Below are 23,874 nucleotides of genomic sequence, written 5' to 3'. Positions count from 1 at the left end.
CCAAAGAGATCAGAATGTCAAGTTGTTTTAAGGATTTTAGACTTTAGCTAATTTATTGGTACCCAAATGCGCCATGGGAACATAATAACACATATGGCTCTAGTGAGATGCGAAGGATGCGTTCGGTTTTTAAATCTCATGAGAACTTGAGGAAATACAACAATATTTTTATCTCGGTTGTAGCCATAATACAGCAATAAATAGATTACTTCATTTTCTGAAGAAAAGGTGAGTGGTGCTTAAATATGTTTAAATCGCTCCCATGACGTTGGGGTTTTCAGAATGATTGCGAAGGTGTTCTGAGGTGTTTTTAGTGTGTTGCTAGGGTATTCTGGTAATTTGCAAGTTGTTGCTATGGATTTGCTAATGTCTTCTGGGTGGTTGACAGGGTATTTTTACTGATGAAAATGTGAGTGATGCTAGCCCATGCAAAACTAGTCGCCACAATGCAAGAGATTTGTGGGTGGTTACAATAAGAGATTTGTGGGTGGTTGTGGCTTGCGGTTGCAAAGATGTTCTGAGGGATTTTAGGCAGAACCCTTCTAATAGGGGAGTCTACAAGCTTAGCTTAAAATAGCATAAGGCGGTGGTCAGATAGACATTCCATGGGCAGTAGGAGGAGGAGATGCCTCAGCGTTCTAAATAAACTGCTTTTGTGAGGAAACAGCTTATTATTTAATGAATTGACTGGCTTTCAGCTAATCTTCAACATGTTTTACACTAAACAATCCTTTTTGAATTAACTATATATGGAGTTTACTATAATTAAATTGTTGTTTTATAAGAGAAAGCACAGACGATTTTGCAACAGGTAGGTGTCACTTTACGGTTCTCCTCATTCACTTGTAAGGTATCCACAAGCAGTGACTCACTGTCGTAACACACTAGTTAACAGTGTGGTGTTCTGAATGTTTTTTAGCTTGTTGCTAGGGTGTTCTGGGCAGTTGTCTGGGTGTTGCTTACTAAAGAAAATGTGATTGGGGGCCTGGGTAGCTCAGCGAGTAAAGACACTGACTACCACCCCTGGAGTTCGCGAGTTCGAATCCAAGGCGTGCTGAGTGACTCCAGCCAGGTCTCCTAAGCAATCAAATTGGCCCGGTTGCTAGGGAGGGTAGAGTCACATGGGGTAACCTCCTTGTAGTCACTAGAATGTGGTTCGCTCTCAGTGGATGTGGATGGCGTGAAGCTTCAACACATGCTATGTTTCCGTGATAACGAGCTCAACAAGCCACGTGATAAGATGCTCGGCTTAACGGCCTCAGACGCGGAGGCAAATGAGATTCGTCCTCCGCCACCCGGATTGAGGCAAGTCACTATACAACCAGGAGGACTTAGAGTGTGTTGGGAATTGGGCATTCCAAATTGGGCAGAAATAGGGGAGAAAATCAAAAAAGAAAAGAAAATGTGAGTGGTGCTAGCCCTTACAAAACTTGCCGCTATGATGCTAGTGTGTTGTGGATGGTTAACATAGCATTGCTATGAGTTTGCTAAGTATTCTAAATGTTTATTCTGTGTTTATTGCATTTATTCAGAGTCCCACAGAAACCCTACACCTAAACCTTACCATAAACTTAGTATCAGCAAATGCGTATCTCGTAGACTTTCCCAGACAGAGGGTTCCCATCTAGACACAACCATTTTTTTTAGTGTGTTGCTAGGTGGCTGCTTACTGACCCATGTTAAAAGGGCTCAGCCCCATGTCTCTACATATACTCGTCCCTAGGTATAGATAACAACATAGCTTTTTTAAAATGGTTCCACTCACTTGTTTGTGCAGGGTACGTTGCTTGGATTCCGGACTGTCGCCTTTTGATGATGACGACTGCTGTCTCAGTCTAGTGCTACTGCTTGGCCAATCAGGAGATGATGACATCATACTGCCACTAGAGGGACGGGGGTAGGGGGCGGTGTTGAGCATGTTGGGTGGAGTGCGGCCCCTTGTGACAGCTGGAGGTGGTTGATCAATCCTACGGTGTGGCCCTGCACTGTTCAAGCGCAGTACGTTGGTTTGGTGTTGGGTCTCGGTGAGAGACAGCTGTCTGCGTGTGAACTCTCCAGACTGTCTAACAAACTCATCACCACTGCTACCCCCTGCACCGCTGGCACCGGTACTGGACTGGTTTAAAAACGGGTGCTTTGGCCCCACGGTCGCCGCTTCCTCTGCATTACCCTGGGAGCTGATGGAACTCTGGCATTCGGATCCTGAATCGGCACGGGGTGACACGGACAATCCAGCGGCCATCTGGTACACTGGATTCTGGAAGGACAGGGGAGCGAGCAGTTGGGACCTCCCTGGGGCACTCTCTGTGCTCGGTGTTGTGGGGGTCTGACCTGCCCTCCTCAGGGTTGGACCGCAGGGTGTGTTGCCCTTAACAGTGCGGGTGGTCCATACTCCAGTTCCCTGTCCAACAGAGGTCTGGCTGTCATTGATGGGATCACTGTAGGAGGCATTGGGCGTGCTCTCCAGAGAACGACTGTCCTGCAAGTCCACCATGGACAAACTCTTGCTGCCATTAGGAATCTGAACATCTGGCTCATTGGCTTCAGAGTAACTAGAGCTGCGGGCGGGTGACGGTTGAATCACAGAGTTCCTCGTTACGAAAAACAGATCCTTGTTTTCGGGGGTCGGCGAGGGCAGGCGAGTGAAATCCACTAACCTGTTCAAGTGGCATTGGGACAAGAATAAAGATCTCTTTTTTTTATTCAAACCAAACTCGTTACTTGCCTATCTAGATGTGTGTGCTGCAGAATGGGTGGGGGAGTGCAACACATCGTTGCCTGTACTGACCATTCCCTCCGAACACTATACTCAGCTCATGACATTAGACAGCAGTGAAGATTTGTAAAAAGATCTGCAAACTAATTATTAAAACATGTTAAAGGAATATTACAGGTTCAGGACAAGTCAAGGTCAATCAACAGCCTTTGTGGCATGATGTTGATTACCAACAAATAATAAATAAATAAATAATAATACTTAAGACTCACCATCTTTCTTTAAATCAAAGCAAACATTGAGGTTACAGTAAGGCAATAATCGTAAAATGGAAGTAAATGGTTTTAATTTGTAAATGTTAAAGTACTCAATGTTTCAAAAGTATTCACAAGACGTAAACAATATGCATTTTAAAGATTTTAGTTTGATAAAATCGCTTATTAGACTTTTCTGTGTATTTACACCCAATTTTACAAATTTGACGTAATGCCATAAACCCTTTAACCGTAAAATTACTGTTAAAACAATGATTTAAATAATTTTAAAGCTCAAACAATTCCTAAAATAAGCTTTACATTTCTGCATTTAAACCCTATGCACTTCCATTTTAAGTGCTTCACTGCAACGCAGAAGTCTAAATACATTTTTGCTGTAATCAGTATCATCCAACAAATGTTGTTGATTGAGGTTAACTTGTATTGAACCTTGAATATTCCTTTAAACATTATCAGATCCAAGAAATATTCTTTGACATTTTAATGGAACATAACTACTGTAAGACATTTTTTATCATCCTTTTTATCCCAACAGAATAATAAAGATTATACTAACCTGCCATTCTCTGAGCTCAGATTAATTTAATTGTTTTGAAAGATTTATACCTAAATATGAGAGAGCTTTAAAAGTATCTAATTTTCCAAATTTTGTGGCCTGCCACAGTAAGTAGGCATCAATTACATAGCACACTTTATGATAAACACATAATCAAAAACAGTTAGCAAGGTTTTGGAGATTTTCTAGAATTATTTTAAATCTTATTGGCTAAAATAAGTTAATGGGTGATTCTGTTACATGCATAAGAAATGCAAAGAAAAAGTTTGTATTCTCATAATGAATCATTCATTCCAATCACAAAGTCTGATCACAAAGTCTATACACAATTTCTGTACAACTGTTTGCACAGACATGATATTAGTATAGTTAATTATTTTCTCAATTTCAGATACGCCTGCTCTCAACAGCATGAGAAACAAAACAAACTGTGGTGTCGCTTTATATGTTGGTCAGATGTTCACTTCATTAGAGGGCAGTTGTCAGCCAGAATAAGCTGCATTTTGGACCAGACTCAATGATGCAAGTTAAAAGTCTGGCTACATGAGACTACAATTGCCTTGACTTACCCTGTGATCTCACTGTCCATGACCATCTTCTGCAGACCGGTTGACAGGCTGCTGCTGGGTAGTACAGGCGAGCCCACACGCTCGGTTGGAGATGACACAGGGACTCCGGTGGGGTTCGTCAGGGCTAAATTCACGTCCCGCAGGATTCGTGCCAAAGGACCCAGCGTAGTGGTAGTACTCTTTAACACAAAGTAGAACTGTGACTAACCTGATTGAAATGTGAATAGAGCATTGTGAACTCAATCTTGTTGGTAAAAGAAAAAAGTATCACTAGTGAAAAAAAACCCCCACTAAAAATATACTTTTCAAAGCTTAAAGAATATAAAAGAATATAAAGAATTTACAACCCCAATTCCAAAAAATGCTATTAAAAACAAAAATGATTTTCAAGTGATTTTAATGATTTTAAGTGATTTTTAAATTATATTCACCCTTTGCTATATTGAAGGCACCACAACTACACATAAATTGATGTTTTACCTTGTGAATTTCTTGTGAAGTTGTTTTTTAAAATGTATAGTAAATTCAAATCAGATGATTGCAACACACTCCAAAAACAATGAGACGGGCAATTTAAGACTAATAACAATTTGACAAGTTGAAATTACAAGGGGATGTTAAACAGGTGAGACAAATGTGTCAATACTGTATACTGTATAAGGAGCCTCCAAAAACAGACTAGTCCTTGAAGAGCAAGGATTGTTCAAGACATGTCAATTTGCCCACAGATTCTTCAGCAAATAATCCAGCACTTTGAGAACAATGTTCCCCAAAGACAAATTGAAAGGATTTTGGGCATTTCACCCTCTACAGTGCACAATACAGTTAAAAGATTCAAGGAATCTGGTCAAATCTTGGTGTGTAAAGGGCAAGACGAAAACCATTTCTGAATGCGCGTGATCTCTGATCCCTCAGACATCACTGTCTTAAAAAACAGCATTCATCTGTAATGGATATCATAAAAATGGGCTTGGGATAACTTTAGTTAACCTTTGTTAGTCAACACCACTCGCCGCTGCATCCACAGAAGCACTGGCAACTTCTATGGGCTCGGTCTCATCTTAGATGGAAAGTAGAACAGTGGAACTGTGTTTTTTGGTCCGAAGAATCCACATTTGAAAACGTTTTTGAAAAACACAGCCGTCATGTTATCCGGGCCAAAGAGGAAAAGGACCATCCAAGCTGTTATTAGCATCAAGTCCAAAAGCCAGTGTCTGTATGGGTCAGGGGTGTGTCAGTGCCCATGGCATGGGTAACACACACATCTGTGAGAACACCATGAATGTAGAGACAAATTTTGGAGCAACATATACTGCCATCCAGCACCTTCATTTCCAGAGATGACCCAGCATTTTCCACAACTTCAATCCACATACTGCCAGGATGATAAGTGCGTGGCTGTGTGAGCAGAGAGTGTGGGTGCTAGATTGGCCTGCCTGCAGTCCTGACCTGTCTCCAATTGAGAATATGTGGCGCATTATTAAGCACACCATTCGATAACAAAGACCCTGAACAATTGTGCAGATAAAGACCTACATAATGGATGAATGGGGGGAAATTCCACTTTCTAAACTTAACAAACTTGTGTATTCAGTGCCCAAATGCTGGATAAGTGTTATTAGAAAATATGGTGATGTTTCACAGTGGTAAACACTCGACGGTCCCAACTTTGTTGGAGCATGTTGCAATCATTTGATTTGAAATTACAGTACATTTTCAAAAAAACTATGAAATTCAAAAGGTAAGTCATCATATGATGTGTAGTTGCAGTGCTACATACACTTTGTTAGTATTTGGTAGCATTGCCTTTAAATTGTATAACTTGGCTCAAATGTTTTGAGTAGCATTTCACAAGCTTATCAGAGCTTTAACTTCCTGGCTGATGTCTTGAGATGTTGCTTCAATATATATACACATCATTTTCCTTCCTCATGATTCCATCTATTTTGTGAAGTGCACCAGTCACTCCTGTTGCAAAGCACCCCCACAACATGAAGCTGCCACCCCCATGCTTCACGGTTGGGATGGTGTTCTTTGGCTTGCAAGCCTCAACCTTTTTCCTCCAAACATAACGATGGTCATTATGGCCAAACAGTTACATTTTTGTTACATCGGACCAGAGGACATTTCATCAAAAAGTAAGATCTTTGTCCCTGTGTGCAGCCTTTCAGCTTATGTTGATATAGGACTTGTTTTACTGTGGATATAGATAACTGTTGACCTGTTTCCTCCAGCATCTCCACAAGGTCCTTTGCTGTTGTTTTGGGATTGAGTTGCACTTTTCGCACTAAACTACGTTCATCTCTAGGAGACAGAATGCGTTTCCTATCTGAGCAGTATGATGCTGTGTGATCTCATGGTGTTTACACTTGCGTACTATTGTTTGTAAATATAGTTTTTAGTTTCTTCAAATCTTCTAAAGAGTTTTGATTCAATATTTACAAGTACATAATTCCCATACTTCAAATTGTGTTTTTCATAGTTTTGATGGCTTAAAATACTCAAAAATAAAAATAAAGAATCAGTTGGTGTGAACAAACTTTTGACTCGTAGTGTAGATTGCAATCTAATTAAATCTGGGCCAACACAATTTAATAGCCTAAAACTTTTTCCACTAAAAATGGCATTATTGTAAATCAAAGCACTCACCTGATCAAGTTGTGAGACAGCTTCTGACAGAAGAGAATGGAGAGAGGAGAGTTCACGGCCCAAGTCAACATAACCCTCGAAACCTGCTGTGTTAGAGATGGTCTCTGGGTTGGAGATCTCCAACAGAAAACGCTGCATGTTCGTCCATTCATGCTCCAAGAACTGATTCATGAAGGACATGTACTCCTCCTTACTGCCAAATCTAGAATATGAAACACATTAAATACAGCTTTTCCTGATGAAAATGCTTAGTAACGCTCTCTATGAAGCCACAGGGGCCATCCGACCAACCAGTTATCCATTTATCCATCCATCCATCATTATAAATAAAGTGTTACAAAATGTTCTGGTTTGTATGCACACACTTACTTGGTAAAGTTGGCAAGGTTTTGCGTCACTTTGGCGATGAGAGTGAGTGTGCGTGCTGTACGATCGTCAGGATATTCCTGCATGAGACTAAAGAGAGAGGGCGACATAATGGCAGGGCACAGAAAGCGCAGGAAGAGAGATGCACTGATCAGACGTTCACTGATGTCCGGTCGTCCTCGGTTACTGCACTCCTGCCTCCATGATGCAAACACTTCCTTGAGTTCCCGTGGAAATACGCTGTTGATGAAAGACAGGAAAATTTCAGAGCAGTGATAGAGAGGAAGATTATCACAAAATAATGACTTAAATTACAGTCTGTTCCTTACAAAAAGCTACTGTATGGCTTGAGAAGACTTGAAATATAGTGCATGAGTCGTGAACGACAGTATTGTAATTACACTATGTCCTTTTTGAAGCCTGTGGTCAGAAAAGAGCTGTGTGCAGAATCTTTAAAGTTTCCCTTTTGTTAACAACAGAAAAAATAGAGACAGAATTTTCAATTTGGGTAAACAATTCCTTCAAGCATCACTAAGTCTCTAGTTTAGCGCAATCTGCTCTTTTTAAGACCCACAACAGAACTTTGGCACAGTTAGAAAAAACTTAAAGGGATAGTTCACCCAATACATTGAAATTATCTCATCATTTACTCACCCTCATGCCATCCCAGATGTTTATGACTTTCTTTCTTCAGCAGAACACAAAGAAAGATTTTTAGATGAATATATCAGCTCTGTAGGTCCATACAGTGCAAGTGAATGGTGATCAGAACTTTGCAGCTCCAAAAATCAAATAAAGTTTAGTCAAGTAAAATGTATTTGTACAGCGCTTTTCACAACATATTGTTCTGTTTCTCACCCACACCTATTATATTGCATCTGAAGATATGGATTTAAACACTGGAATGGATTACTTTTGATTCTTTATGTGATTTTTGGAGCTACAAAGGTCTGGTCACCATTCCCTTGCATTGTATGGACCTAAAAAGCTGAGATATTTTTCAAAAAATCTTTGTTTGTGTTCTGCTGAAGAAAGAAAGTCTTACACATCTGGGATGGCATGAGGGTGAGTAAATGATGAGAGAATTTCAGTTCAAAATCAGTTTTGGGTGAACTATACTTTTAAGAAGATACAGTTTAAGATAAATGGTCAAAGGCAGGGAAATTCTATTCCCCTGGTGGGATATCTTACATCAGGTCATTGCAGGAGGGATTCATTTACTTTCCCAGCATGATTTTGCAGATACTTAAGTAATGACAAAGGAATATCACAGTCTCACCGAGGACAGATGGAGACCTCTCATTTCTGATTAGACTTTCTGTCAGACATTATGTGTTTCTTGGATAAATGACTACATTAAAGGATCTGCCTATAATTAAGAATTTAAAAGCAGCACATACCCGTTCTTAAGTCTTAATTTTCTCTTTAGATATTTTAATTAAGCAATAATAGTTACAGCTTAAGGGTAATGTTAGGCACGACACAGCAGAGTATGCACCTCTTCAGCTGTATATTCCAAATATACAGTAGCATGGCCTCCAGTACCTTAATGCTTTTAAAAAATTATTACCACATAATAAAACGTCGTTTTAATGACAATTTATGTCTTTAATATTTTCATTAAGCAAAATCATTATGTGCCATACTTCAACAAGAAGATATAGTCCCTACATGTAAAATAAGGTTGAACAGTGAATGGTGTTTCTGGGTTTCTGGTCATAGCCGTTTCTTTTACTGTGTATCTTAACATGACTGGATCATTGTATTGACCAATCAGCATCCAGGACCAAAATAATCCATTTTATAATGCTAAATGAATGTTACATTTCAAGTTCCACAGATAGAAGAAAATTATAAAACATATGACATTTTCTTATATATATATATATATATATATTTAACACAGTTTATACTGTGTATATACACTCACCTAAAGGATTATTAGGAACACCTGTTCAATTTCTCATTAATGCAATTATCTAATCAACCAATCACATGGCAGTTGCTTCAATGAATTTAGGGGTGTGGTCCTGGTCAAGACAATCTCCTGAACTCCAAACTGAATGTCAGAATGGGAAAGAAAGGTGATTTAAGCAATTTTGAGCGTGGCATGGTTGTTGGTGCCAGACGGGCCGGTCTGAGTAATTCACAATCTGCTCAGTTACTGGGATTTTCACGCACAACCATTTCTAGGGTTTAAAAGAATGGTGTGAAAAGGGAAAAACATCCAGTATGCGGCAGTCCTGTGGGCAAAAATGCCTTGTTGATGCTAGAGGTCAGAGGAGAATGGGCCGACTGATTCAAGCTGATAGAAGAGCAACTTTGCCTGAAATAACCACTCGTTACAACCGAGGTATGCAGCAAAGCATTTGTGAAGCCACAACACGCACAACCTTGAGGCGGATGGGCTACAACAGCAGAAGACCCCACCGGGTACCACTCATCTCCACTACAAATAGGAAAAAGAGGCTACAATTTGCAAGACCTCACCAAAATTGGACAGATGAAGACTGGAAAAATGTTGCCTGGTCTGATGAGTCTCGATTTCTGTTGAGACATTCAGATGGTAGAGTCAGAATTTGGCGTAAACAGAATGAGAACATGGATCCATCATGCCTTGTTACCACTGTGCAGGCTGGTGGTGGTGGTATAATGGTGTGGGGGATGTTTTCTTGGCACACTTTAGGCCCCTTAGTGCCAATTGGGCATCGTTTAAATGCCACGGCCTACCTGAGCATTGTTTCTGACCATGTCCATCCCTTTATGGCCACCATGTACCCATCCTCATGGCTACTTCCAGCAGGATAATGCACCATGTCACAAAGCTTGAATCATTTCAAATTGGTTTCTTGAACATGACAATGAGTTCACTGTACTAAAATGGCCCCCACAGTCACCAGATCTCAACCCAATAGAGCATCTTTGGGATGTGGTGGAACGGGAGCTTCGTGCCCTGGATGTGCATCCCACAAATCTCCATCAACTGCAAGATGCTATCCTATCAATATGGGCCAACATTTCTAAAGAATGCTTTCAGCACCTTGTTGAATCAATGCCACGTAGAATTAAGGCAGTTCTGAAGGCGAAAGGGGGTCAAACACAGTATTAGTATGGTGTTCCTAATAATTCTTTAGGTGAGTGTATAGAGAGATCTTTTAAAATAAAATAATAAAAAACAATTCTCACATCAACATCTCACTCCATACAATGACAAAGCTAAAACCAGATTTTTGATCATTTGCAAATGAATGAAAAAAACAAAAAAAAAACTGAAATATCACATTGGCATAAGTATTCAGACTCTTAACTCGTACTTAGTCAAAGCACCTTTGGAAGCGATTATAGCCTCAAGTCTTTTTGGGTATGATGCGACATTGTGACATTTAGGGATTTTCTGCCATTTTTCTCTGCAGATCCTCTCAAGCTCTGTAAGGTTTTCTCTGCATGGCATCAAAGATGATCCAGAGAAATGGTATGCACAAGTGTCATAGCAAAGGGTCTGAATAGTTATGCCAATGTGATATTTCAGTTTTTCATTTTAATAAATTTGCAAAGTTATCAAAAAGCTGGTTTTAGCTTTGTCATTATGGGGTATGGAGTGTAGATTTATGTGGAATTTCTTTTTATTTAAACATTTTAGCATAAGGCTGCAACATAAAATGTGAAAAAAATGAAGGGCTCTGAATACTTTCTGAATGCACTACCTATATATATATATATATACACTAGTGGCAAAAAGTTTGGAATAATGTACAGATCTTGCTATTTCGGGAGGAAATTGGTACTTTCACCAAAGTGCCATTCGACTGATCACAAAGTATAGTCAGGTCATTACTGATGTGAAAAACAGCACCATCACTATTTTAAAAAAGTCATTTTTGATCAAATCGAGACAGGCCCCATTTCCTGCAGCTATCACTCAAACACCTTATCATTGAGTAATCTTCACTTGAAGATTAATCACTTGCCATTATAATCAAACACAGTTGAAAGCTATTTGGTTCATTAAATGAAGCTTATCATTGTCTTTGTGTTTGTTTTTGAGTCGCCACAGTATGCAATAGACTGGCATGTTTTAACCTGTTCAACTCTTAAACTCTTAAATCACGATCATCCTTCAATATTTACATGTCCTGATGGAACAGTAACAGTCATTACAAAGACCCTCTACTTTTCACACAAAACCATAATTTTGTTATTTATTTTACATCGCACAGCATCTGAATGTTTAAATTCCCACTTCCGCAACCAATATAAAGATGAATATTTTTCATATCGCTCAGATTTGATGAACATAGACAAGCCATATATCAAACAAAAGCTCTCATTCTCCAGATTATGAATATTTATTTTGTTGGAATAAAACAACAGATCAAATAATTGCTGAAAGAATCGCAAAGAAGATCTTTTATATTTGTAAACACCGTAGTGCAGAACATAGGTTGTTATTTTCATAAAATCTGCAAAATATGGTATCGTCCATGGATAATGACGAGACACATATCATTGGAAAGCTGATGTTCTAAGCTGTCCACAGACATGTCCATCTTTCCCTTCTGACCAATCAGAGCTTGAGATAATCATCATCATATTCTGTGTGCAATTGGGCGTAAATACGAGGCCTGTAACGTGCGCTCACGTGAGACGCACTTTGTATTGTAGAAGCACTTCCAGACGCACACACAGACACACACTTTATTTTTATAGTTTATTTTTTATCTCAGTATGGCTCCAAAAAAGCAAACCATGAAGTGAAAGAGAGTTTTTGTTGGTGCTGAGGCTGTTTTAGAGCAACTGGATTAATATATTATATAAAACATAAATTATGTTAAAAAACTTATAGTTTGTGTTTGCAATTTACATTGCTGTTTATTGTGTCTTTTTCATTCAATATTTGCTTGTTCTATAGAAATGTTTGCAGTTTACATGTTTGCACTTTTTGCATTTTATATTACATTGTTACAGTATATTACAGTGTCTATCTATATATTAGAGTTTGCAATATATATTGCTGTTTATTGTCTTTTATAAATGTATTATTTCATTCAATATTTGCTTGTTCTAAAGACAAGTTTGCATGTTTGCACTTTTGCATTTTGTACTGTTTTACATTTTACATAAGTATTTTCATGTCTCAGGTATAATTTTCATCTATCCCATTACTAATATTTTGTGTGTCTTTGAAAAGAAGATATGAAAGCCTTTTTGGGAATCCTTGTAAGTTCTGTTGTCATGTATATCTAATAGTAAAAGTAGGATGTTTGGTGTAATATTCTTTGTAATAGCTTGTTTTTGCATTTTGGATAGCCCGGGACCTTGGAGACACTAAATGGCCACTTTGCCACCCTTCGATTTCATAGTAATACCTTTTTGAATTGTAAATTTTTTTCATTTCAATCCTTTTTTCAATCCCAAATTTTACATTTACTACACTGTATGTGGTAAGATAAGCCTTCAGATTTGGGTTTGTCAATTTCAGGCGGAATTCCCCCCATAAAAACGGCAAAAGAGTTGAACAAGTTAAGGCCAATATTAGGTCAAAAATGGCAAAAAAGATACTGCTTCTCAAGAAACTCGTCAGTTAATCATTGTTTTGAGGAATGAAGGCTATACAATGCTTGAAATTGACAAAAAACTGAAGATTTCATATAAAGGTGTACAGTACAGTACAGCCCAGATATAGAACTAAACAAGAGGATAAGTACATCAGAGTCTCTAATTTGAGAAATAGACACCTCACATGTCCCCTCAGCTGACAGCTTCATTGAATTCTACCAGCTCAACACCAGTTTCATGTACAACAGTAAAGAGAAGACTCAGGGGTGCAGGCCTTATGGGAAGAATTGCAAAGAAAAAGCCACTTTTGAAACAGAAAAACAAAAAGAAAAGGTTGGAGTGGGCAAAGAAACACAGACATTGGACAAAAGATAATTGGAAATGAGTGTTATGGATCTTAACCACATTGAGCTTTTGCAGGATCAGCTTGACTGTAAGGTGCGTGAGAAGTGCCCGACAAGACAGCCACATCTATGGCAAGTGCTACAGGAAGTGGGGGTGAAATGTCGCCTGAGTATCTGGACAAACTGACAGCTAGAATGAAAAGGATCTGCAAAGCTGTCATTGCTGCACGTGGAGGATTTTTTGATGAGAACACTTTGAAGTAGTTTAAGAAGTTCTGAAAATAAAATTCTAATTGTAATAGCAATTTTTCACATTATTAATGTCCTGACTATACATTATGATCAGTTGAATGCCACTTTGGTTAATAAAAGTACCCATTTCTTTCCATAAGAGCAAAATCTGTACATTATTCCAAAAAATAATTTCTGGATGAGTGTCTCTGGGTCTGCAAAAGAAAATCTATGCAATAGTGGTACTTGCCACAACACTAAGTCGGGCAGATTACATTTGTGTTCAGGTGCCAATATGAGAGGTGATGTTGATGGCATTACCAGTAAGAGTTAATGATCTTGCAGAAAGCCAGCTCACAGCACATCTTCAGGTTGCTTTGGTGTTCATGCAGGTCGCTGGAGGAACACTTAGAGGGATCCACCTCACAGTTCTCATCTGACTCATAAAGGGCTTTGATAAATTCACCTGACACAAAGATAATACAAGGTAGCAAGGTAAACCGGCAGAAAAGCAGAAAAACCTGATTAAGCACAGATAGTACTGTATAAATAATACTGTTATACTATACTGTGTGTTTAATATTACAGTTAACATTAACGCAGCCTTTGAAGTATTCATAAATGTTGTACATTTGAACCAACATTTTTCTTTCAAAACTTGTAACATAATCACATTAAAAAGTTAAAGAATCAATGACTTGGTTTCATCTTGTATTTAGAAAAATGAACTAATGAACAACTTTGTAACCGGAAAAAGGTACCCGTCGACCACATAGTTTCATTTCATGATCAGATATCAATCAATAACTTGGTTTCAATTCATAATCAGAAAAATTTACCAATCGATGACTTGGTTTCTATTCGTAACCAGAAAAATTAACCAATCGAAGACTTATAAATAAATAAATAATAAATGAACTAATTGATGACTTCGATTCAATATATAAATGAAAAAATAATACGTAATATACAGTGAATTGGTTTCTATTTGTAACCAGAAAAATTTACTAATCAATGACTTTGTTTCATTTCGTAATCAGATATCAATCAATGACTTGGTTTCATAACATAATCAGAAAAATATACCAAACAATGACTTGGTTTCATTGTGGATTTGATAAATGAACCAATCAATCACCTTGTTTTATTTCATGATCAGATATCAATCAATGACTTTGGTTTCAATATCTTAATGCAGATGAAAATACGATGTCTTCTGGTGTTGAGTAACACTTCACTGATCACTGTTGCATCACTTCATTCTCTTAAAAATCAATACATAAACAATAAATGAACTAAAGCCGTTGCTAGGCTAACAGCGGGTAACGGTGCACCTATGTGCATCCCCGCAGTCATGGACTTCAAATACACTTTATTATAAATCATAGAGTTCAAACAATAATCTTTAGTTTTAAACAGTACCTACCAAAAAAGGCAAATTAGGCAAATGAGTTTATAAAATTATTTCATAACTAATAATTTTATGTAAAGTTGTTTTGAAACAATGCGTATTATGTAAAGCGCTATGCAAATAAAAATGACTTTCTCACAGACTAAATGTTTCAAGTTTTTTTTTTTTTAGCACATTGAAAAGTGTCCAAAACAAACTCTACTGAGTGTAACCGCCCCCCCCCTCACTTGAATCTGCAGTTATATTCACCAATCCAGTTGGAGTTACTTGATATCTTCATTCAAAAGAACTTAAAACACACAGATACACAAAAAGTTGTAAATTATTGATTCTGTAGTCTCACAAGAGGACAACATTAGATTGCTTTGGGACGTCAAAATGAAAATTAAATTTCAATATACATTTTACAGAGAAACAAACACACAAATGGCGTCTTTTTTTTACCTAAAGCATCCTGTAGGTACTTCTGTCCCACTAGTTTCAGGTACTCCTCTATTGCTTTAGTGGCCAGAGTGTTTTCACGGAATATGAGATGCTCGTTGTCTCCGCAACGGTCCACCTCGGACATCATCAGATCCGTCAGAAAGTCCTGAGGGGGAAAAATATTTTTAGAAGTCTTAATTGATGAGCAGTATTTGTAGAGAAAGACTTGATCAAAGCCTTAAGTTTAAACGGCAAATACAACATTTGTTTAAAGGTGAACTGTGAAATTTCAGATGCTCAAACAATCCTAATGATCCTAATGATGTATTGATGCTACTTATAGTTACTGGGACAAGAGAAAATCTTTTAACACAGAAAAAATACACATCACTTTTAAAATGCAAATTATTATCTGCTGACTTTAGTACACAAGATACAACTGAAAGGAATAGGCTGTCTTTTGTTTCCACTGTGCTGCTACTGGTCTATGTTTGCTTTCCTCATCTTTGATCACTCCATTTTTGAAGTCCTACTCTTGATTTGAACCATCCAGAGCCGAGTGTCTAACTGGATGACCTGAAAATAGCAAATACATCTGACAGGCCAGATATGTTTGGTTTTGAAGTCTAGTGAGAATGTGTTCCAGATTACATTGCTGGTGAGATGACTCATATGAAGTGATACTGATGTGATCGTGGGATATGGATGCTGTACAGTCCAATGAGGTTTTCCCTTGGTATCGCTGTATTATTATTTCCCTCACTTCCTGTTTTTCCTCTCTCTAGATGCATATCACATGTCTGGGTTCTGCCTCCACTGCGTCTGTAATCAGTTTCAGCTGAGTACATCCACCACCTCAGAAGCCCAGTGAGTAAATATGCAAATGTTCTGCTCTCATGTGGCCCTTGTGTAAAAGGCCCTTTATACTGCTGAAGATCTACAGAAATGACTAAGAGTAAATCCTTAAAAGTAGATTTTTATATTTAAAACCAATATTAAAAAAAAAAATCACCACAAAAGTAGTCTATACAACTTTTGTTGTTCAGCCATATGGTTGCTTTACATAATGAAAATATAAGTCTAATAACTCATACAGTGCTTGTGCAAAAATCTGTACTTTAAGGGGGCAGTATGAAGTCAGTATGAATTGTTGACAATAAATTCAGTTAGTAATGTTTAAATGGGTTCAATGGGATATTTGCTCAGTGGGCTTGTTAGGAACAATAGAGATCAATGAAAAATAAACCTCAGTAATTTATAGTAGAGTCCACGTAAACACATTGCTTTTAAGCTTTGAGCAATCAGGTTTTTCAAAGGCACTGTTCCTTACAAGGTCATAAGAAATAAAGTTATATTCCTGGATTATAATAACAGACAGAGCAATAAATCTTGTTGAGTTCAAGAACTTCTTAAATATTTTCATTTAATGTGGATATCAGCAGCTTTTTTATTTTTTATTTAACAGCATCTATCTTTGAGAGCATCGCTCCGGCAGTGTCCTGCACTAGCTTCAGATACTTATGAAATCCATCTTTTCAAATAGAGTATTGCTGTTAAGTACACAGAAAATAATATTTTTAATCTCTTAATTTAAATTTTATATCATTCCTTATCCAGTATGTTCATCTGACTCCAGAAAACATCCTTTTTTAGGTCAGTTTTAGCACATGGTCCCAAATAACTCAAGAATGAAACAGTTTATCTCCAAATAACAAGTAAAATATGTGCATTTTCTCACAAAATTTCCCACAATATTTTTCTAAATTAAACTATGTGGGCTTAGATAGTATGTGGGCATAATAGGGTCACTTCCTCCTACATTCAAAAGTCTGAGCCATACAGTATAACTTCATTTGTCATTATTCAGGTAAGTTGCTCAATATATTGCTCAGCAATATTCTCTTCAAGCTGTTGCACTGCCATGATAGTAGCTCACTTCAAAGAGAAAACTCACTGTAGAAGCAGACAGTTCACACAAATGTCTGCAATAACACCCCTTGTGGCAACTTTGAGAATGCCAGCACAACGTCCTTGTGACGTTATGTATTGTGGTTTGAGATGTTTTGGAACAAAATTACGCATAAAATTGGGCTTGCATAGCTAGAAGCATCTGCATTCACAGGCCCTGTTCCAAATGGCACATTTGATGTGGACTTAAGTCTCATGACCTTCATTTGCATGTTCCCGCGAAGCCCACGAGACTGTAGCTGTCCCATTTGACATTTTAATGCTCCGAGGGGTGCACACAAGCACCCCCTTTGCACCTTTAATGTGCCATTCGGCTGAGTCCGCATCAGTGCGAGCTAAACAGTGGCCTATTACCCAACAGTCCATGCTGCTAATCCTCTCGACTAATCACAGTGGACTGGAGTTTCTGAGCTGTAGAAAAAATCATGCCGGACGAGGCCATGTCAATAACGGATTAAATATTGATTTTAATAATAGTTTTTTCCCAATTGTCAATGGCGGATCACTTTCTTTTTTGTATGTACAGTAGTAGGGCTGAAACGATTAGTCAGCGTTATCGACAACGTTGACAATAAAAAATTGTCAACAAATTGTCAATCAAATAGTCGTTTGATCTCATTCAATGTAACATGAGATCACATTAAAATATCAAGATGGCACGCAAGAACAGCACTGCAGCTTGCGCCTGACTGAGGCGAGGAAGAAAACAGCTCACAGATGCGCTCCAAACTTTCCAAACAGCTTCAGGTGATGTAGATCGCAAAGTATGAGGGGAATTATAATGCAAAAATACAAAATAATTAAATACAGAAGCACTATCGTTGTGGAGTAAGCGGAGCCAGAGCTGCCGCTCCACTGAAGCAAACTTGTGTGTCAAGCGTTTTTAAAGGAAACACCCCGTTCTTAAATCTTTAATGCAGTTATATTTAATGCATTATAGCTTTGTTAAAGTTACAATAATAAGGAAGCCGGTCATGTAAATAACTACATTTCTCTGTGTGGTCAGCGCCACTTATATGAGTTGCACGAATATCCTGATCTAAGGGGGAGAGATTGAAACTGATGCACACTCTGTCGCGGGGACGCTGCAGCTAGATTATAACGTGATGGCTGTTTTTTGTTTTGGCTTGTTTTCCAATATAAATATCTAAAACTCATTTAAAACAACGTACATTTACTTTAGAAGCTATACTGTAAAAGAAAACATTCTGAGAATGTTGAATATAATATTAAAAATACAAATATAAAAAATGGAGAAAAAAAAGATGCATTTACCTGAGCAGCAGCATATTAGTTATTTAGACTTGCTTTTAGAGGATAGATCTTGAATATAAGTATATTTTGTCTTAACTGTACTCGCAGAAGTATAACCATGTGAAATAATGGACTTATATTTAAGATATACATTCTCTTAAAGCAAGTCTATATATCTTATATGTTGCTTCTCAAATAAATGTATCTTTTTTTATAAAATCTTTAGACAATTCAAAATGGAAAACAAGACAAAAATACTTGATAACAATAGGATTTTGTGCAGTATTTGTTTTTACTGAAATAAACTTAGTAAAAAGTATTTTTTTTCCCCCTTTAATTCAGTGAATCTCATTTAGAGGTACTTTTAAAGGATGATTTTGTCCTCTTTATTGTTAGTAAGCATGTTTAATACAACCTTTTAAGTCGTTTAATAATTGGTTAAGAGCTAATGATTAATCGTAGCAATAATCGCAGAATAGTCGAATAATCATTCTACTAATAGTTAGATTTGTTGACTGTTAAACTAATCTTAGTTGCAGCCCTAGTATGTAGTATCACATTTTAGTCTGATGTGTGTAACTGGTTCAAAACTTTGTTTTATTTAGTTTTCCAGAGATATGGAATTACTCAAATTCACTGTAGAACAATGTGTGCGGTGCTGTGCGATTGCTGTCAGCAGAATCTGTGTAAATGACACAGACAAGCATGTCTACAGCTGGCCATGATTTCTGCTGATCCTCTGGCGAGGGATTATTTGCAGCAGATGTATGTCTGTGAAATGAGAGGTATCATTCGATTGTTACACGCCTCTACAAGAAAGCACAACTCTGAATATTTGGTCTCCTAAGCAGGTGTCTACAACAATCGAAACAGTTTCCGACACATGTTGCCTTGTATAAGACAAGAAGCAATGCAAAGCACAACCTCCAAACAGAGCAGTAAATTAGCTTAACAACTGCAGCAACTTGGTGCCCTGTATTTAAGTGCCCATGGAAAATGGCAGAAAAGGAGGTGGTAAACTGACTTTTATTAAAAAGAACATGTTTTGTACATTTCCTGTCAATCATGGCAACATTATTTAATCAAATAACAATCACATGTTGGAGAAGAACATTATAAGAAGTTATATATCCAGACATGTAGTGTAGTCAAGAGTCCTTTTGGCATTGTAAAGAGATGATTCAGGTTCGATTTTGAATCGATATACAGTACTGTGCAAACGTTTTAGACACTCGTGAAAAATTTTGCATTGTGAAGATGTCTTCAAAAATAATGCCATAAATAGTTTTCATTTATCAATTACATCATACAAAGTCCATTAAACATAAAATAAGGTAAATCAATATTTGGTGCGACCACCTTTAAAAAAGCCTTAATTCTCCTAGGCACACCTGGACACAGTTTTTCTTGGTTGTTGGCAGATCGATGTTCCAAGCTTCTTGGAGAATTTGCCACAGTATTTCTATCTTTTTAGGCTCTCTCAATTGCTTCTGTCTCTTCATGTAATCCCAGACTGACACGATGTTCAGTGGGGGGCTTTTTGTGGGAAATGCCATCTCTTGCAGAGCACCCTGTTCTTCTATTCTAATCTTTTCTATTTGCAAAAGAAATGTTTGGGAGTCTACCATTTATATTTCCTATTGACACACTAAAGCTGAAGATATAAATAACCATCTTAAGACAAATGCTTTTGTGAAACATCTTATGTGGCTAAAACGTTTGTATGCAATATTGTGGTTGTCTGCTGTACAATTCACCAACTAACTCCGGCCTAAAATATGGTTAACTGCGGCATGCAAATTGCATTCAGCACAGATTTTTGCAATATGCTAATGACAAATGCTAAAACAATGCAGACAGCATGAAAAAAACTACTAGAAGGCATAATTCATTCTTAGTGAACACCCCCCCCCCCCACCCCCACCCCCTCAATTTTATGCATAATGTAACAAGCTAAATGTTATGTTTATTCCTAAACTGATTAACCATAATTGTAACAAACAAAACCTAAAACTGAATTAAAAGATATATTTGAAAATAGTATTAAAAGGAATGTTCTGCATTTTTTAAAACAAACACACACACACACACACACACACACACACACACAAATCATGATTACTTGCAGGCACTTGCAATTGAAGTGAATGGGGCAAGTTTATAAACATTAAAATACACTGTTTCAAAAGGTATAGCCACAAGAAACGTTACATGTTATATGCATGTTATACATCATACATGTTAACACGATTTTAGTCAAATAAAAGAAGGAATTTACCGGCATTATGCTATTTACCAGATTAGTTTAACACTGTTACATCCATATGACAACAAATTTATAATATTGGATATACGTTTATACAGCTCAGGTTAGTAAGTGATTTTAACACACTAAAATCACACCTAGGGCCCTATTTTAAGAGTGTTAGCATCAAGTACTGTGCAATGCCATAAGTCTTTAGAGCAAAGTCAATTGGCATGGCCATGAAGTTTTGGTATTTTCCTGCAAGCATGTGCTAAGTCTAGTCATGAGTGGATTTGTCGAAATCGCCCACACAAAGCGCTAATGGGCTGGATCAATTAGCGTGTGCAATTGGCAAGTGCAATTTATTTCTGAGGTCCTATTATATAGTCCATTCCCTCAAGCACCAGCGATATAAACAAAGACACATTCATAAGAAGTAGGTTGAGGAAATGGACTGTATGCAATGAATTACAAGAGTTGAAAATTGTCCTCGATGATTGTCGGGCATATTTCTATGACAGTGACGTTCCTTTTATATGCAAATGGAATTCTTGACAGAATTTGTATGTACTGTATGCTCTGTTAAATTACAGAGATTGTAAGTATTATTAATAATTTTCATCTAATAAAATATGATAAATAATAAAGAGGTCAAAAAATCATACCGTTCCAAACATCTCTCCAACTTAAAAACGACGATGGCTACAAGATGGCTACAACTCTTATCGTCAGTGACATAATTTCATGTTCCACTATATTTTCAGAGTTTTAACGTGAACTTTATTAACACCTGCTGGTGGAATCTCCAAACCACAGATGCAGGAACTAAATGTAAACTTTGCCCTGAGTTAAGATGTGGTTTTCAAACTTAGCGCAATGACATATTTCTCAGGAAAATAGCTAATTGCACTTTGTGCCACTTCATTCACATACAATACACCCACAGTTTGCAAAAATACACCCACAATAGCACAAACACTCCCACCCACGGCCACAAGCACTTTGCACTGGCACGAAAATTGCTATTAGAATTAGTGCTCTCACGAAAATTGGATAAGCCGTTGAGCACGGTTGTTGCGTGTAGCGCAGCGCTTTGCGTGCTCACAAAAACAGAGCCCATAATGTTTACATTTGAAACATAGTGTATTATATTTGAATGTGTATAGACTGCCCTTTATTCTTTTACAATGTAAATGCCATGTGATGAGTCAAAATACTCATTATGCCACAACTTAACAGGTATTGAGCCAGGGACATTCCTTTAAAACTAATTTTAAAAAGCGATAACAATAATAACCTTATTTATTACAGACTTATTTTGGTGTATATATAAGACAAGAAACAATGCAAAACCCAAGCTTCAGCAAAAAGCGCACTGCACAAAGCTCTCTCAAGCATCACCAGTGGGATCAGGTGATAAGGGCATATCTGTGCTGTTATCTTCCCAGGATGGCTGAGGTGTATTGTGGTTATGACACTGAGAGGATCAAATGAGACCCCATTTCTCTAAGAGCTCTGCGTCTTTGGCAGGAGTCACAGCACTCAGTATACAATTAGGACACAAGAGCATAACACAGCAAGCTGCACTCAGTGCCCTCTCCCTGATGAGACTTATCCTCAGTCTCACAACTCATCAGAAACCACAGAGCGCGGCACATCTTCCATGGTACGCCTGTCACATCCCATCAAGCCCATCTGTAGCTTAGCACCACAGTCATCACAGACCAGCAGAAGAAAAGCATGAACGGACAGTAGTGTGGAATCAAAGGTTTGAGTGGCTATATTCAGAATGGAATACTATGCATACTGCATACTTTGCAGAATAGACTGTATAATGTTTTATGTGCACTGCTTAAACATAGCCTGTGAAACATTAGGTAATATGCAACTATACAGATTCAAAAAGTAGTATGCAAAGTGTCCAATCAGAATTTAGATTCTGAACTGTGTGTTTTATATCTACACATAAAAAAAAACAGCTTAATAAAATCTAAATAATGCAAACACCAGTCCAATGTAAAATCCGGCACAACATATTCTGCATTTGTTGCATTTTTATTTAGCTCATTTAATAATATCAAACCCATAAAACTTAAATTTGTGGCCACCTTGAAATATCGTATATAAAATCGTTTTTATAGGCCGTACAGTCATAATGATACTCCGTGTTTCCCACATTTCCTGTTCCCCAATAGCCTGCGGTGGGGTTGTTAATGTCCTGTTTAAGAATCATGCTGACAGCGGTGTGAGGCAGGCATGAATAATTAAGCAATGACTTGTTAAAATGGCAGTGTGTGCTCTCTAGAGTCCGAACCTCCTCTGGGCAATCCACTAATGACCTCGGTTCTACAGGCCCCGCCCCCAAGGGCTCCACCCTCTCCTATGCAGAGACCTGATCGTTCGAACTTGCTCGTCACAGCTGCATTCTTTACTGTGTGTGGCCAAATGAACCCGTGTGGCCCTTAAACCAATGCCTGAATTAATAAGATCTGATTAGCATGGGGCCTGACACTTGGAATGTCCCTCGGGCAATGCTGAGGACAAACCTGGAGCGGGCAATATCAGCTCTTTACTGGGGGCTGAATCATCAATCTAACCAAGCATCTCAAAATCTCCTCCAATCCGATCAATACTTCTTGCACAAATACAATACTGAAATCGTGGCAGTGTGGTGAAGCTGTCCCCATTTAATTAGTTTTGGAATATCAATATCAATGCACAAAAGTCTGTATTATCAAGCCCAAAAACACTGGGGCTTGTGTCTTTTAGAGATAGATAGATAATACCAATACCACAATACACATTTCAAATCTAAAAATGTTTAATTTGAAAAATATATGCTTTTTGCATATGTACTATTTTTAATTTTATCGCTTTTAGTCCATAACTATTAGCTTTGAGGCCACTATATATTAGTGTACAACTTAAAGTTGATAAAATTAACTTTTAGCAGATATACTGTATGTATTTACAAAATGTACAATTACTCTCTTTAGGAAAAACTGAATAACAAATATTGTTGACTTATCTTGGCATATGCAAATTTTTGTCCCAACTAATAATACAACCTGCCACTGAAGACAAACACCTATATGCTTCAGCAATATTGCAAAATAATGACAGTTTTTCTGAACATGCCCATCTTTCATCTTCCAAACAGATGCTTCTGCCGCAAAACTTATGGCACTGATTGAGCCAATGTATCAGGCTGGTTTGGTTGAACAAATAAAAAGAACAATGTTTTGATCTGTCACAAAGCCAACGTGTTTACACTTTTCAGGAAATCAAAGTCTTTTTATTTGTCTCTGCAT

General features: G+C 37.6%; 1 protein-coding gene across 5 annotated transcripts in view; it reads right to left on the bottom strand.

Moving 5' to 3' along the window:
- Nucleotides 1-23,874, bottom strand: part of LOC127631287 (disabled homolog 2-interacting protein-like) — a 129,936-nt gene that overhangs the window by 10,572 nt on the left and 95,490 nt on the right. For all 5 annotated transcript variants that reach the window (XM_052109357.1, XM_052109358.1, XM_052109361.1 and 2 more), the window contains 6 exons: nt 15,118-15,262; nt 13,584-13,728; nt 7,135-7,371; nt 6,766-6,967; nt 4,117-4,295; nt 1,766-2,657 (listed from right to left, as the gene is read on the bottom strand). In XM_052109357.1, coding sequence (XP_051965317.1) covers nt 1,766-2,657; nt 4,117-4,295; nt 6,766-6,967; nt 7,135-7,371; nt 13,584-13,728; nt 15,118-15,262 — 1,800 coding nt within the window. The remainder of the gene's footprint in view (nt 1-1,765; nt 2,658-4,116; nt 4,296-6,765; nt 6,968-7,134; nt 7,372-13,583; nt 13,729-15,117; nt 15,263-23,874) is intronic.

This window comes from Xyrauchen texanus, chromosome 37 (assembly GCF_025860055.1).
Source record: "Xyrauchen texanus isolate HMW12.3.18 chromosome 37, RBS_HiC_50CHRs, whole genome shotgun sequence".
Taxonomy (NCBI): Eukaryota; Metazoa; Chordata; class Actinopteri; order Cypriniformes; family Catostomidae; genus Xyrauchen; species Xyrauchen texanus.
Note: the sequence above shows the minus strand (reverse complement) of the source record. Positions and strands in the feature narration are given on the sequence as shown.